General features: G+C 37.4%; 1 protein-coding gene across 7 annotated transcripts in view; it reads right to left on the bottom strand.

Moving 5' to 3' along the window:
• Window positions 1-3,603: 3,603 nt before the first annotated feature.
• The window catches only part of LOC113077321 (protein MON2 homolog), a 33,261-nt gene continuing 19,878 nt past the window's right edge, over window positions 3,604-16,986 (bottom strand). For 2 of the 7 annotated variants that reach the window (XM_026249746.1, XM_026249749.1), the window contains 19 exons: window positions 15,746-15,826; window positions 15,382-15,455; window positions 15,193-15,283; window positions 14,998-15,099; window positions 13,122-13,232; window positions 12,855-13,030; window positions 12,525-12,687; window positions 12,107-12,400; window positions 10,956-11,154; window positions 10,250-10,881; window positions 8,962-9,105; window positions 8,235-8,252; window positions 6,955-7,083; window positions 6,601-6,791; window positions 6,459-6,519; window positions 5,808-5,931; window positions 5,119-5,326; window positions 4,479-4,561; window positions 3,604-4,285 (listed from right to left, as the gene is read on the bottom strand). In XM_026249746.1, the coding sequence (XP_026105531.1) occupies window positions 4,122-4,285; window positions 4,479-4,561; window positions 5,119-5,326; window positions 5,808-5,931; window positions 6,459-6,519; window positions 6,601-6,791; window positions 6,955-7,083; window positions 8,235-8,252; window positions 8,962-9,105; window positions 10,250-10,881; window positions 10,956-11,154; window positions 12,107-12,400; window positions 12,525-12,687; window positions 12,855-13,030; window positions 13,122-13,232; window positions 14,998-15,099; window positions 15,193-15,283; window positions 15,382-15,455; window positions 15,746-15,826 (3,045 nt within the window). In that variant the 3' untranslated portion in view covers window positions 3,604-4,121. Of the gene's footprint in view, window positions 4,286-4,478; window positions 4,562-5,118; window positions 5,327-5,807; window positions 5,932-6,458; window positions 6,520-6,600; window positions 6,792-6,954; window positions 7,084-8,234; window positions 8,253-8,961; window positions 9,106-10,249; window positions 10,882-10,955; window positions 11,155-12,106; window positions 12,401-12,524; window positions 12,688-12,854; window positions 13,031-13,121; window positions 13,233-14,059; window positions 14,063-14,997; window positions 15,100-15,192; window positions 15,284-15,381; window positions 15,456-15,745; window positions 15,827-16,986 lie in introns of all 7 variants that reach the window. The other 5 variants (XM_026249744.1, XM_026249751.1, XM_026249747.1 and 2 more) reach the window with 5 other exon arrangements.

Genomic DNA, 16,986 nt, shown 5'->3' with positions numbered 1-16,986 from the left:
CACAATCTGAGTTTGACCAAAACAAGACTAATTTGGCCAGAGATTCAGCTGTGTGTGTGTATGTGGACTGCTCTCGAACACACTTTAGCGCAGTCGTTTGTGTGGGTGGACGGCCCTGCGAAGGGCATCACATGCTTACTAAAGGAGCTTTCTGGGAAGTGCAGCACACACATGCACTGCAAAAATGATTCATAAACTGCTTATGTGGCTCTATTAATGCTGGACCACAGATTTGAATAAAAACCCATTGAAGATATTTCACTTGAATTTTTCTAAAATAACATGAATGATTTAATGTTTTCCCAAATAATGTACTATGTAAAAACAAAAATGCCAGACAGTTGTTAAAAGAATAAATTCTTAACGATTCACAACAAATTAAACGTTTTGTAATTATTTTACTTTTAAATAATATTTTACTTAAAATATTCCCGCCACGCACAATCTCATTCGCGCTTTTGAAATTCAAATCATATTTGGCGCGAATGCAAAAAAGAAAAAAAAAAAAAGAAGAAGAAGAAAAAAAACTGCCATTAACGCATTCTCTTATGTTGATAGTTGAATCATAAAACACTGAAACTGGGTACAATTTTTTTTTTTTTTTTTTTTACTTTGTAGCAAAAATGTAATGTAAGCTTAACAGAATAGAATCAATGTCATTCACATCAAATAGCTACACATGCGTCCTTCTAGACAGTTAACGTATTTTGTCTTTTAATTTTTGTGGAATGGAGAATCTTGTTGAAAAAAGAAAATCATACAGGTTTGGAACAACATTAGTAAGATAAGGGTTTTAATTTTTGGAGAACGTTAAGATTCTGTCCAGGAAAGAAGATTAATGTATACATTTCATCTGGGGCCATTTACATCATAAAAAGTCCTGGGAGCAGCAGTAATTGTACAGTCTTTGGTTTCATGTTCTTGGAGTGAGTTTACGTTCAAATATTTGACAAATGAATGTATTAATCACCCACTCAGCCAACAGCTGTGATAATATTCCCAGCAGGAGACCACAGAGTTTGATAGACCCTGTAACGAATGCAGTTGATTTGAACCCTGCTGGGGTTTGTCTATTAAACGCACTTGAGATTCTGAACATCAGAAAGACTGCGTTTCATCTCTGGGTCATGAACCGGGTTAGAAGAGTTCTGCCAGAGTTACATGAAAGGAGTCCAGTCCAGCCTACGTACTGCATTCACTGCATGGATGACGTCAACACATTATCTGCACTAATCATGCACTTCCTCTATACAATCCAGTTAACTGTGACCACCTACAACACATCACAAGATCAAGAGTCAGATTTATAACAAATTGCCACAGTATGCAGTTAACGAACAGACTGGTCTGTTTATCTCTTTATTAATATTATTGTATAACCTTTATGCTATTCACACATTAAGATACTGGCACCATCCCTTCTGGGATGAGCTGGAATGTAAGGATTCAATCAAGAAAAACATGTTCAATACACCCACATATAGGCCTACTCATATTTCTAACCTGGTTTAATGGAGTTCTTGGGGGTTAAACGAGGCCCTTTTATGACATCAGAACACGTCATTCAACATCCCACTTGTTAATTAACTTAACATAAGTACATAAAATATAAATTTTCCACGCACGTGCTCTGGTTGAGTCCAAATCAGCCCAGGTAACGTCGTTTCTTACCACGTGACGTCACGATCGATGATTCTACCATAGTGGGCAGAAAAAGCCACGTCACAGCTCTCTTCATAGCAACAGTCGAGTATGACCTACATGTATTAGCCATCCCAAGGGCAAAATCAAGCATCTTTTAAAATGAATCGTGTTCCCGAGGGGGATATCTGCTTTTCTGCTGTGCTCGACAAAAAAACAGTACTTTACTGAAGAGAACTTGGGCATATGGCCAATCCCCCATGAATTTACAAATTAGTCTCCGTTATAGTGGCAAAAAAGAAACATAATTAAAACACACCATTAATAAAAGCAGAAATAAGACGCTTAACAGCAACGTGTTTCATGATATACACATTTATTGAATTTAAATAAGACTTACCATTGAGCACACATTTACATAACTCTACAACTGTCAGAACAATTTTAACATGTAGAACTGTATCTATATCACACATATATATATAAATATCACATAAAACATCAGATTTTCCAAGAAGATGTGGATTCCAAAGCCAATTCTAGCTTGGGAAGAGTGTAGCCAGCACTGGCAAGGGAGTAGCTTGCGCAGTCATCTCCAAACGGGCAATGTCACATCCCAACCAACAGCACAAAACTACTACCTCAGCCAGTACACGGCTAAATCGATCTCGGAACTCGTAAAAATGCAGCGAATTCGCATCCGTGAAAAAAAGAATTCCAAGAATTCGCGCTGAACGTTCCAGAGCGCGCGAAGACTCCGAGCTGAATGGTCGTAGTACTCGTGAGCGGGCTACACTCCCTTCTGCGGCTCCGCTATTGGCTGGGAGCGCAGCCAATGGGGTGTCAGAGGGACACCGCCCACGACACACACACCCCCAAAATAGGCCACGCCTCCCGCAGGCCTCAGCAATGGCGCTGAACTGAGTTCACACGAGACTTTGAGCTCATAATTTTGAATGAGTTGATTTAGATTTATACTCACTGTAGAGAGAGACTCCCAACAGAATTCCAGAGAGGCTGTGCGTTCTAAGATAAGTTGACCAGGTTTCTGATATTAAAACCGGGGACATAGTTCAGTATGTCTATGTTCAGTATACTAGTTCAGTCAGTGGTCTAATGTCATTATCTTGGAATAATAGTTATAATATACTTATTGTTGTGGGCTCCACTTGACCACTTCCATGTCTCAATATTATAACTGATAATTACAGTGATGTCTGAGGACCAGTCTTAATAACACTATGAAAAATAGTAAAAACTATATCAAATAGCAAACATATAAAACAGTAGTATTATACAAAATGACAAAAAAAAACATGTTATTATATTTTTCTGATATTTTACCCAATTCTGCATTCTAGGCTTATTTTGACCACAAAGTATGTTCTATCTGCAAATGTAATTTTGCAAGCGCAATTTATTCGTTTTTAAGCTATATTTTTCATGTTGGAGTTGTGACGACGGAAGTTTCAGGAATGGTTAATATTGTGTGCAAAACATTCCCGTTACCTTATCATGCCTTGTTATACAGTGCTCACCAACAGTATTACTTTTAACATATATTCTTATGTGACTACTTTGAAACCAATTTTGGTCTTGTTTGATAACTGATGATAATAGCGCTCTGCTCTCACCCAAGCTCCTCATGCAGCAGCGCAACCAAGAAATAATCAGTACAGCTTTCAGCGCCCTCTACTGGTGAAGAATAACATTCATATGATTGTCAGCAGGCTAAATTGTTCAGGCTTTGCCTTGTATTTGTGGGCTGTTATGAAGATGCTGTAAATTGGGGAGATTTCCGGGGACAGGGCACCAAAAACCAGGACTGTCCGTGGAAAACGGTATGCTGGTCACCTATTCTTAGACATTGCATCAAGTTATATTTTTTTTTAAATCTAAATGAACTACTGACCTGCGCTACTGGAAGTGAAGTATGTTTCATGAATAACCAGATAGCAATGCTTTGATGTTCATAGAACTGTACCATTTATTATTGTACACACACTGGGTTCGACCCTTCTCAATGCGACTAGAGATGACATGGAATGTTACAGTAAGATCTTGAATAAAAACCCATTGCTGTTGAGAAAAATGCACAAAAAAAAAAACCATCCTTCATGTATTTATTACGATTTTTCTTTCGTTATTTTAAATGGTTTTTGGATTTGATTTTCAATCCAAATAGGTAATTCTTAATTACATCTTTAACACTATCACCAAACACTGTACATTAACTCCAAAGGGGGGGGAAAACCAAAAACCCATAAAAACAACAAACACTGCAAATTTTAACATAGCAGTTAATACATCATTAAAGTCGGCCAATCAGAGTCTACCGTCAGCTCGTATTAGAAGAAGCTTTGAATGATGGGATTCGGAGCTGTCAATCAACAGTTACCATGACGATGGGGGTGAATCGTCCTCGCGTGCGGCGTGTGAAACAGTCACATTCATGTTTGCGGTGGAATAAAAACGTTCAGTCACGATTCACCGTTCTGCACTTTGGAGACGGGTGGTTGCATGAAGTCTTTGAAGGGCCCCAGGGCGTCTTTGAGGGCGGAGCTTACTTCAGGAGAAGAGCAGGTGATGCACTCCACCAGTGTCGGGTACAGCGCGATCACCTGAGCCCACACGTTCACATCCACTGACAGGAAGAGGAAGAGGAGAGAAATGAGCAAAAACAAGGATGCAAAACCCAGAACCTGCCTATGAGGCTTCTAGGTGCTGTCTAGGTAGGCAACAGAGTATTTAGCCATTCCAGCAATACGTTTACACGTTTATATTTCATTTAGAAGTTTGTCATGGCTTACAAAATGTCAAGGACAAACCCGTCTCACCGTTCTCTGGTTGAGTCTTTTTCAAGGAATCCATGAGAGTGCTGATGGCTTTTAACACAAAGATGATCTCAGTCACTTGTTGCCTTGAAGATAAAGAAAGAAATGGTGAGAAACTTAGAATCAAGAATTCAGTGAATATGTCCAGCTCATATTTCATCCCAATATATATCTAAAATAAATATATTATATTTAGCAAAAAAAAAAAGATTGAAGCTTCTATCAAAAAAAAAATATATATATATATAGCATAAAAAGTCTTTAGAAATATTAATTATATTTATGCACTTAAACAACATGGCACATTTCCGCCTCAAATTATTGCAGAAATGTAAATGTATATACATTTTGAAATGAGTATTTAAATTAATATCTTTCATTACTCCGTTCAATTTTAATTCACATTTATTTTTAAAGTGCTTTCAACAATAGAGTTGATTTCAAAGCAGCTTTAGAGAAAATGCATGTTTTAATCACACAATGTCATTTGGCCCTACTGAACGGGGGATCTTGCATTCAATTACAAAACTTCCTTAATGCAAAGTGTAAATATTACTGAAAACGGTAGAAATAGAGAAAAAAGAAAAGTAGTTAATGTGGTTTATTTTCTATCTTTTGTGAGGAGCTGTTGCGGTTGTCAGACCTGGGCAGCGGACAGCGTCCACTGAGTCTCTGGTCCTCCACGTATCGTCGGAGCACGTCCTGGGCTCTCTGCAGCAGCACTGACAGAGCCATGCGGGAGATGTAGCCCTCCTGCGGCGTCGACACCTTGTTACTGAAGGAGAACTGCAGGAGCGTCTCGAAGCACACCTTAGAGAACTCCTCCCGCATTCGGATGTCCATTTCAGCCTCTGCACGGGACGAGAGGGGACCGTTAGTGACCTCATACAGCAATCCCAGAGGTATTCTCTATGTAATGTTCAGAAGTAATGGAGTATATATCGCACAAGTCTATCGGATCACTTTAATGATACTTTCATGCACGAACATTTGTGACCCTTGTCATTTTTTGTATCATAATTTATCATAAAATCATCTTTAAAGTTGTCCAAATGAAGTTCTTAATGCATATTACTAATCAAAAAATTCAGTTTTGATGTGAAATATCTTCAAGCAACATTATTTTTACGTAATATCCTGATGATTTTTAACATAAATGAAAAATAATTGACCCATATTGTTGGCTATTGCTACAAATATACCCCAGAGACTTCAGACTGGTTTTGTGCTCAGGGTCATATTTGGTCTAAATCATCTTTTGCGTGTGCACTTGACAGAAGCATTATGAATCAGATGAAAAAGTTTTTTTTCCATTTTGTTTTCACACAATACCTGTGAACGACGATGACTGGGAGTGAATCGATCCTTTATTGAGCATGCTCATGATACGACCTACGAACTCTTTAGGGATGAAATTGGCAAATGGTAAAATCTCTGTGCTGATCAACTGCACCACCTAGAGGGGAAAAACAATATATATATTTAAAATATATTCTACATATTCAATATAAATATATTAAATATCCTAAAATAAAACATATGCATATTATTAATACAACAAATGATTATTATACATAAATAGTTACAGTAGTAGTTTATTATATAAATATATTATAATACATTTTACATGATGTATACAATATAGTTGAATTAAATGTTTTCATTTTTTTTAAATATCTTTTTATATATTTTTAATTATGTTTTATGTGTATATAGACACTTAAAAACCCACACACACATAATTTTATTTTTAAATAATGTATCTTTATCAAAATGTCTCATCATAAAATGTCCAAATATAAGTCTCACAGATATATTCGCCTGCCACTAATAAATATATTAGTCATAATAATAATAATAAATCTAGCTTAAATAGAGTAGATTGACGTGGACGTGGCTTTTTCTGCCCACTATAGATAGAATCTTTTTGGAATTCCAACTTTGGAATTCTATGTTGATTTCAAATTTGTCGGATGAAAGTACCTCGACATCTACAGCCTCGTTCCTCTGGAACTCTTGTATGGACAGATTATCTGGAGGTGTGCTGTGGGAAACAAGAGGAAAACCAGTAAGAATGGATGGGAGATCCCCCATTTCCTTTAATACATCATGATAGTTCAGACACCTTTTGGTAAACAGGAAGTCTTCAAAGGCGTTCGCCAGCTCCGGCCACATCGTGTCAAATTTGCCTGAGGATGCTTGTTGGCGGGCAACAGGGAGCCCAATGGAAAGCACTTTGAGCAGAGAGGAGACGGCCAGTTTCCAGGTGCTCTCAGCAGGACAGGCGTACTTCAGGCCCAGAGGAATCCTCAGAGTCTAAACACAGAGAAACAGAGAGGAGGGATTCTGCTCAGTGCGCACACGCTCCTGCTTTTAAACCCCCACAGATGAGCTTGCTGCTTCAGATGACAGTAGGTGACATATGGAGTCTAAAAAATAGTTTAATGAACATTTTAAACAGATGATTTCTGTTTTGTACCTTGATGATGTTTTGTAGGACTTTCTCGTTGATGACGGCTTTGTGACAGGCCGTTTTATGATACAGATCAACCACCACCTCCAAAGATCGCTCCGCAAACGGCACGTAGTTTAAGGCCACCCACTCCGCCTGGACACAGACAAAAAACAAAATATATATGGATTATAAAACGAACAAACGTCTCCTCCTCGGCCTCAAATACAAATGCCAGAGTATCAGAGAAGGACTGTGAATAATCAACACACAAACACTAAATCTCCACATCGGCTCTCAGTTCAAACCAAAAAAAAAATTACAAAATTGTGTTCAAAATGAGATACAGGACCTGGCTTAAATGCAGCAGATGCCTGGAAAAACAATCCCTATAGACTTCCACTTCTACACGAGTAACATCTGCTTCAAATTTCAATAACAAGTTCCACATTACTCTGACACGGACCATAATATTAGATGAAAAGCAGCGACTACAGGCCAAGCACAAGACTGATGCACACAAGGGCGAGTAGATTTAATCAGCCCTGATGCTAATTTGAGCAAAACTAGTTCAAAGGCTTTAGATTCAGCATCATTTAAACATAAAATGGCATCATGTAAAAATGTTGGCTATATAAAAAAAAAATTCTTGCACACTAAATTGTTTCATTACATTTTTTGGATGACTTTTTGCATTTTGAACAGCTGTCACCAAACCACAAAAAGTCATGTCACACGACTTTTTATGCATTACATTGGAAATGGAAGGATAAGGCAAGCACACTGCATTGTGGGATACTTTTTTCATGAATTTTATTTTTTACTGTACATTTTGATAATGGTGCATACAGAAAATTGGCGTAGTATGCACAGTATACATCCTACATACTGTAAGCAAGAGTAGTATGCTATTCAGAAACATAGTCTTTGTTTATTGACCATACAATTCAAAAGTTAAAAAGTATACCAAAAAATAACTCAAAGAGAGTTTGAAAAATTGGCATGAAAGAAATTGAGAGTCTACCCTACGAGTGCGTCAAATTTTAAAACCTTTCGCCACACGGTTCTAAGAAACGCCATCAAATAATTAATTTGTCAAAGTTCATTTTGGCAGTTGTTAGAATTAATGAACAAATGCGGCTGATGGAAATGAATGGAGAAAAACAAATGTTATAACAGTATGAAGAGTGGAGTTTGTCTTCTAGAGCCGTTAGATGGAGCAGAAATTAGCCGAAGAGAAAACGAGGCAGAAAGCAAACGAGAGACAGAGATATAGATGGAGACAGCGGGAGGGAGGAAGAACTCACCGGTGCAAACAGTTGGATCTAAAGTGGATCCGTATGAAGTACAAAAACAGAACAAGAGAAGAGCAGACAAATGTTTACTACCACTACTGATCACAACCGCACAATACACTAATGACACTACTTTAAAACGATGACAACAACAAAGACGAACAAACGTTTGCTTTGAAAAGTCATGTTTAAACATACTTCGCACCGAACCTAAAGGATGGGTTAGCACTTCAATATTTCACGTTTCTACCGGTTTATAATTATAACTTGTAAACTGATCCACATCTTTATCCAACTTTGACAAACTTGATCCAAACTTTAAAATAATGATCAAATTTTAAAAGAAACCAGATGGTCCAAAGTACTCAAACATGACTAATAGAGGCACAATGCAACTGAAAGAACATAAAAACACCATGCAAAGAAAACCAAATCAAGCATTTTCTAAACAAAGCCACTGAAACTATCCATTTTCCCAAATGGTCTTAGAACCACATAAAAACTGAGGGGAAGAAAGGCAACTGTAAACACCGTAAACAAGCACAGACTTAAAAAAAAGCAGAAAATAGATCATAACATTTGGAAACGGACACAGAAATGAATCTTTCATGATACTGGTGATGATGATGATGATAAGTGTATGTATGTTGAGACATAAAACAACAATGATCAAGACAGATGCAAATCCACAGATGAAAAAGTGAAGATCATGTGAGGTGGAAACAGGACAGAGACTCACCTGGTTGTATTTAGCATTGGCCACATGTTTGGTCTCCATCTTTCCATACTGAGGAGGTTTACAGGAGAACTCCACGAACAGCAGAAGCTGCTCAAAGATGGCGGGATACATCACCTGGAGATTCTCAGAGCCCACACAAATTGCCTAGAACAATGACATACAATCTCATTCAAACATACAAAAAGATGAAGAGTCTACAAAGAATGTGTAATCAATCAAAAAAATCCACGATTTTCAAGGTTGTTTTGGTGTAGACTCAAGTCTACTTGCCATCCGAAATTGGTTTGCTTGACTGGTTGTAAATACTAAAGAACAGGAATGATTAGATGATTAGTGTGGTACTCCAGCATATGGGGAAACCACACAAGAAAATCATCCAAGTGTGAAACAACCACAAAAACTGCAACCAAAAACAAACTCTTGATGGTCCACTTAAAAACATAACGCATCTTTAAAGGATTTGTTTACCTAAAAATCACCCTCACCCTCAAAGCATCCTAGGTGTATATAACTTTCTTCTTTCAGATGAATCAAATTGGAGTTATATTAAAAATGGTCGTGGCTCTTGCAAGCGTTAGACTGGGAGAAGGTGTGCGTTTTTGTTCAACAGTCCAAAAGAAGTCAAATAAAGCGCGCACATCCGTAATAAAACGTGATCACACAGCTCTGGTGGGTGAATACAGGCCTCCTGAAGTGAATTTATGCATTTTTAAAGACTAATATTAATATTTAAAATGATATAAACACTGTTTTTTCACTTCTGCTAACTGTCGTAGGCAGATGATGTAGGACGTAGGCCAGTGATTAGTGATGAACACAGAAGCGCGACGGAGAGAGAACAGAACAAAATGCCAGTCACAAAACGAGGATTTGTGAAGAAAAATGTCTGAGGATTTCGACTTAAACCAAGAGGAGACTGGTTTTCCTTTGGTAAAGTAAGGAAACTTTGCCTCCTGTAAACAAACGTTGGTTTTCGCGAGACTCACGGCGGTTAGCGGAAGTTACACAAAACTGTTTATATAGTTTTAAACATGGATATTTTTTGCTTTTGATCGATACGGAGTCGTGTGAATTGTGTTTTAAGATGAATGGATGTGCTTTATTTGACTACTTTTGGAATGTTGAAAAAAAACCACGCCCAAACTATTATAAAGCTTGAAAGAGCCAAGACAATTTTTAATATAACTCTTATTAGATTCGTATGAAAGAAGAAACTCATAAGATGCCTTGATGGTGAGTAGAACATGGACGTATTTTCATCTTTAACCAAATTCTGAAGGTGCTCTACCTTCTGCAGGACGTCAAGGGCAGTCAGGACCGCTTCTTGCAGGCTGGTGAGCACTGCTTCCGTGTAGGAGGGCAAGATGAAAGGCGAGGTGTCTGAGCTTATAGGGACCGACACGGCTCCATACAGAATCACCCCCAGCTTCTTGAGATCTTCCATGCTGAACCCTCCTGCGATGTGCTGGTACAGTGCTGGGAAAATCTGTATGAGCGCCGTCAGGAAAGGCTGACTGGGTACGAACACTAGTTTATCTGCTCCACCACTAGGGGGTCGAGTGCACTCGGTTCCTATCCGGTACCAAGTGTTCCACGCTGACCACCAGAGGGCCGAGTCGTCCAGCTCCTCTCCGGGTGGTGGAAGTGAAGCTTGGGCACCGTAGCGCTGGGCTAGCCGCTCTGCAAGGGAATCGGATCGGACTAGAGGTCTTCCAGGCCCAGAAACTTGCAGAGACTCCATTAGGACAGGAGAAACATCCATTGCGAGAGCGTCGAGTTTATCCGTGTCTTTAATGGGTGTGACTAGCTGGAGGATCTCCTGGAAGCTCTTGAGGGCGGCGAGGGAAACTTCATTGTTCTTACTGAGTGCAGCAGACTGGATATGGTCCAACAGAACTTCCCAAGCCTTGAAAAAGTCCCCTGTAAGCAAGAACTTGACTTTTAGAACCAAATTCTGAGATACATCTTTGAGAACCACATGTGTCAATGCCTACCCAGCAGCTGAAGCAGGTATCTCCTGGTGTTGAAGATGCGAGCTACGCCCGCAAGCGTCAGAACCCATGTTTCTGCCCACTGTTTCTCTGCTGTGTCGCGTGAGTGGTGGATGAGGATGTTTCCACCTCCAGATTCAATCTTTTCCTTGTCGGCCGTGGAGGAGGACTTCCTTACACAGTCGAGCAGATGAAAGAGAACCTGCGGTGCAATGAAGTTTGGTTATTAGCAACAATAACAAAGGAATTTTAACTAGAACTGGGTTTAATTTAGTTCCTGGTTGAGTCTGAACAAACAAATCAGTTTTAACTAGAAATTGATTTAATTTGGTCTCCAGACAAATATGATTCTGGAAAGCAATTTTAACTAGAACTGGATTTAACTTGGTCCCCAGTCAAGACTGATCCAGTAAATCAATTTTAACAAGAGCTTTGTTTAATTTGGTCCCCAGTCAAGTCTGACCCAACAAAACTATTTTAACTGGAAGTAGATTTCATTTGGTCCCCAGTCAAGACTAATCCAACAAAGCAATTTTAATTAGAACTGGGTTTAATTTTGTCCCTGGTTAAGTCTGATCTAATAAAGCAATTTTAACTAGAACTGAATTTAATTTGGTCCCTGGTCAAGTCTGATCTTATAAAGCAATTTTAACTAGAACTGGGTTTAATTTTGTCCCTGGTTAAGTCTGATCTTATAAAGCAATTTTAACTAGAACTGAATTTAATTTGGTTCCTGGTCAAGTCTGATCTAATAAAGCAATTTAAACTAGAACTGAATTTAATTTGGTTACTGGTCAAGTCTGATCTAATAAGGCAATTTTAACTAGAACTGAATTTAATTTGGTTCCTGGTCAAGTCTGTTCTAGTAAAGCAATTTTAACTAGAACTGAATTTAATTTGGTTCCTGGACAAGTCTGTTCTAGTAAAGCAATTTTAACTAGAACTGAATTTAATTTGGTTCCTGGTCAAGTCTGTTCTAGTAAAGCAATTTTAACTAGAACTGAATTTAATTTGGTCCCTGGTCAACTCTGACCCAACAAAGCTATTTTAACTGGAATTAGATTAAATTTTGTCCCCAGTCAAGACTAATTCAACAAAGCAATTTTAACTAGAACTGGATTTAATTTGGTCCCCAGTCGGGGCTGATCTAGTACCTTCCAAACCACGATGTTCCAGGTCGGTGGTTGCAGTAGCGTTCCGTGAGCAGCAATGGTGGAGAACATTGTCTGGCCGGCGCTTTTCCTCACAGCTGGCCGTGGGTCCACACACAACTCACCCAGCTTGGCATACAGGCACAACCACAGGCAGTCAAAGGGTGGCGCAGGGTGGAAGGGCCGGTTCAGAGGTTCACCTTTATCTTGGGCCTGTTTCAAGAGAACCGCTTCCTCCCTCTCCAGCTCCTCTGTAATTGCTTCTCCCCTTTGGAAGAAGTAGTCTGAGATGTTCCACTGCAGAGGAAGAAGACGAATGTCGGTCATCCACTCAGTCAACTAAACTATCCCAAATGAACACTTAACACCTTCAAGGTACGGCTAAAGAGTCTTTAAAAGCAACACTAGCAGTACTCCTTACCAGCAAGCCAATAGACGTCAGGCTGATGTTTAGCTCCTGGTTCTGGAGGCCAAAGCTGCCGGCTACATCCACCACAATTTGTAGGCACATGCAAGGCATTGTGGGTAGGAAGTCAGTCACCACCAACTGCAGGCACTGGAAGGCTGTTCGTATGAGGGATTCACTATGGAAAAAAAGGTATATATTAGATACAAATATGACACTACTATGGACCTTCCTTTATCTTTTTAGAGAGATTTTACAGAGTATGCCAGAACTTTCCCAAAAGCGTAAACAATGCTGATTACGATAATGCGCGCGCTTTTTGCAAGCTCATGCAGTGTCTCTCACCCCTGGTCATTGCGGATCGCTCCAATGACCCCCAGCACCAGAGGCCATCCCGGTCCAAGACTGTCTCCCTGGTTCTGTAGGATCTGTAGGACACACTCCAGCTGTTTCTGTCGGATATCGGCATGAAGGACGTTGGAGAGCTCCTTCAGAGGGTTCAGAAGCAACAGCTGCAACCTCTGAGGAGAATAGGGGATTGGTTAAAGATGTTGTCCTATCAATAACCAATCAAAGTAGCACTGATTTCCGATCATCCAGATTCATTTCTACCTGGTTCTTGGACAGCGGGGGCTCGTGTTTGAAGGAAAGTCCAGCTTTGATCAGCGAGGTGATTGCCTCTGCACCCCACTCCCTCATTCGAGCGTTAGGATGCTGACAGACCTGATGAGATTGTTGCACAATAGGCTTCATGTTCTTTTTCAATACTTTTATATTTTCTTTTGAGGCGAAATATGACGCATTCATGAACGATGAAATCAGCAACACAAAGACAAATCAAATATTGCAAAAAAATGGTAAAGACACATGAATAGCAAAACAATAACATAAAAAAGAGCAAATCATTCATTTTTATTCAAATACAGCAGCCAAATTACATGAAATATAAACAGACTGATTTGCAAAACTTTCTTAAATTATATTTAATTTTTTTCAGCAAGAGGAAACATTGCTTATTGGATTTTAATTGTGCAGTTCACAGATTAGTGTGTTTTATGAATGTAAAAGTGAACATTTAGTGGTAAAGCAGATGATTAAATAATCTCAAAATAACATGGCCATCACAGTCAGAAAGATCCTTTCACATTATTCGCATTAAACTAGTCAACTAAAAATAGAAAACTAAACCCGACCCTAAAACCCAACTATTTAAACTTAGACTCCAAGCTATACAACACAGCTGAAGATATCAAATAACATTCAGAGACTATTTTACTTATGAAATAGCCGTTCTGTGATCCGCTTTAGCACTTGTGTTGAAGGCCTGATGGGAGTCATGTGAAAGAAACTTAAGTGTGACAGTCGAGATCAGCTTGAAACAAACAATATCTGATAAGCACAACAACAGGAGGTGGATTCATTCCTGAAATCAATGAACTTGAAAATAGAGAGATTTCATAAAGGCTGGTGAACGACATATCGATTCAACAAGAAGAGTCACTCTTTAGAGAGAAGGATTTCTGAATTGAAAAAGAAAGTCCAGCACTTACCTTCTACAAAACAGACATGTAGCAAAAGCCAGAGGAGGAAAAAGAGATGGAATAAGACAACATGAGGACATGAACTGTGCTTTAGCATCTATACAACTACAGAAGAAGTGAGAGTTCAGCAGACAAGGACAGCAAGTAAAGACCAGAAAGATCAAAGCAGCCCGCCAAGTATTAGCCCGACAGGTATTAGTAATATTTGTTTTAGCAATATAACTAATGATTACAGATTAATGCTAAACTGTGTAAAATATAAATAAAACAAATGGATATATTTATATAATATGTAGTAAATAAATAAATGTGTGTTGTAAAATAAACATTTTCGTTTACATAACATATATATGTGTACTGTGTTTATTTATGTTTATATAAATACACACATACAGTATATATTTTGAAAATATGTATGTGTATATACATTTTTATATTTATATTTTGCTTTACATTATAAATATATTTAATATATAAACAACATATTTTTTTAGATATGTACATACATGTGTTTGTATTTATATATACACGTATATATATATAATTTAATAAATAAATGTACATAAATAAATCATACACCTCTGATAAATAAATATAAATTATAAATAAAACAAACGAACAGAGATGTTTTCAAAATGAATATATATATATATATATATATATATATATATATATATATATATATATATATATATATAAGTACACTAACAGTATAAAACAATATAAATAAATACATACACAGTTAATAAATAAATAAATAAATGCATTGTAAAATATAAATTCAAAATAAACTAAGATGACTTCAAATCTAAACAGTACAAATATGAAGAAAAAAAATATAAATAAAAAATACTAAAGCCTTCAAGACTAACAGTTTAAACAAACACATAAATTTGCTTCAAAAGCAGAAAGTGTGTTATAGGTGTGGATTTGTCCCCTGGACTCACCTCCAGTAAATGAGCCGTCAGCGGCCTCCAGAGAATCTCAATCCGGTCCATATTAACCAGTCCGGTCTCTAACAGCTTGGCCACCGCAAACAGAGATGGCTCCTAACCACAGAGATATGAGAAATAGACAGATGAGAGCTGAACGGTTATGTTCTGATTAAATGAATCTGTTATTAGCTTTAGCTCTTAACGCACCTTGTTGTTTCCGTAAGCCATCTCCATGGCCTCCATGGATAACGAGCACAGAGCGTTTATCAGGTGATGCAGAGAGACGTCGTCCAGGTATCTACAATCACACACACAGCAGCACGCTTCAAAACTGAACTGATACCGAGTGAATCAAATAACTGAATTATTTCTATTCTGATGTTGGCGGATTCTTACTGTGAGCTTTCAAAGAGTTTGGACAGGATGTTTGATATGACGGGTAAATCGGTCATCACCGCTGTGGTCAAAACCTGCAACAGGAAATAAAAAATAAACACCATTATAAAATCATAAAAACGTACTCTCCTCTTCTCTAGCTTTCTTCATAGACTTTGTATAAAGTATTACCAATATTGCCGAAAATCATATATGATCCCTAAAAATAACACAGTCACTCAGTCACTTATTACATCCCTCAAATAAACCCTGTTGTCTTGCAGCTAGCCCATGGTGCACATAAACGCTGCTGTGTCAAAAAGTGCCTGTGATGCTCAGAATGTGTTCTAGGTAGGCAGCTCACTAGGTTTTGAACAGGTTTTACCGTGCTGGGACCCTCCACAGCTCGCCCGGGTTTCAGAACTCCACCGACGGACGGTTTCAGACCCAGGATCCACACCAGATGCTTGTAGAAGAAGAGATCGAAACGAGTGAATGCCAAATACAATCAGGCGTAAAAAGAAGGAAAGAAAAAAAACTCATTCTTTATTCTTTAATAAAAAATATATTATTATTACACTGTATCATATGTAATTATATATTAATATTGTAATAAAGTATTTATAATAATACTTTTACAGAGCAATAGTTAAACTACAATACTAATCATTATTTCTATCTTTCAAACATTTAATCATATATGATGTTATATTTATTTGTAAAATTATTGTATGTGACGGTTTATATATTATATTAGTAAGTCAAATTTATTGTTATTTATGTTAGATTTATTAGCAAAATATTTTGTAAATTATTGTTTATATATTACATTGCATCTTTGTAAAATTTATAGTGTTTTATAGTATTATAATCGAATATAGTATTTTACAGTTTAAATACATACACATATACATATATATATATATATATATATATATATATAAATATATATATATATATATATATATATATATATATATATATAACTCGTAAAGGGTATTGTTTTTACTGTTAATATATTTTATTTATTTGCAAAACGTGTTACCGTTTACATTTTACATTTATTTGTAAAATTTACCGACCGATATTCTCATTTTTGCCGATATTATCGGCCGATATGAGCCTGTCGGCAATATATCGGTATCAGCAAATATGTTGCCGATTTGCTGCTGATATATATGTAAAAAAAAAAATATATGTATATATATTGCAATAATGACGCATAATGTTACATTCAAAGGGCATTAAAGTTTGCGAGACATTAATTTATATTGTATTTAATTACCAAGGTATATTGTCAGACTACACACTTGTCTAGCATGTGATGTCTGTGTGTGAAGACAAACGAGCACAGATCCATTTGATATTATTTTTTACTGGCTGTTCTGGTCTCTTTAATCAAGTTTAAACTTTCTAAGTTAATCTAGTAGTATTTGCTGTGGTAACAAAGAAGTACTTCGCTTTAAGTGAATAAATGGAAACCATTGAAATATTTTTCTTTTCTAGCTGATCTAAAAAATGATCCAATCCGTGGGTCAAAACTGTAATGTGATCCGAAACGTGAATTGTGATCCGTTGGACATGTATAATATACACAAATAATATTGGCCAATTAATTAATATCCG

The sequence above is a fragment of the Carassius auratus genome, unplaced genomic scaffold (genome assembly GCF_003368295.1).
Source record: "Carassius auratus strain Wakin unplaced genomic scaffold, ASM336829v1 scaf_tig00022259, whole genome shotgun sequence".
In the NCBI taxonomy this organism is placed as follows: Eukaryota; Metazoa; Chordata; class Actinopteri; order Cypriniformes; family Cyprinidae; genus Carassius; species Carassius auratus.
This window is presented reverse-complemented; position numbering and strand designations above follow the sequence as displayed.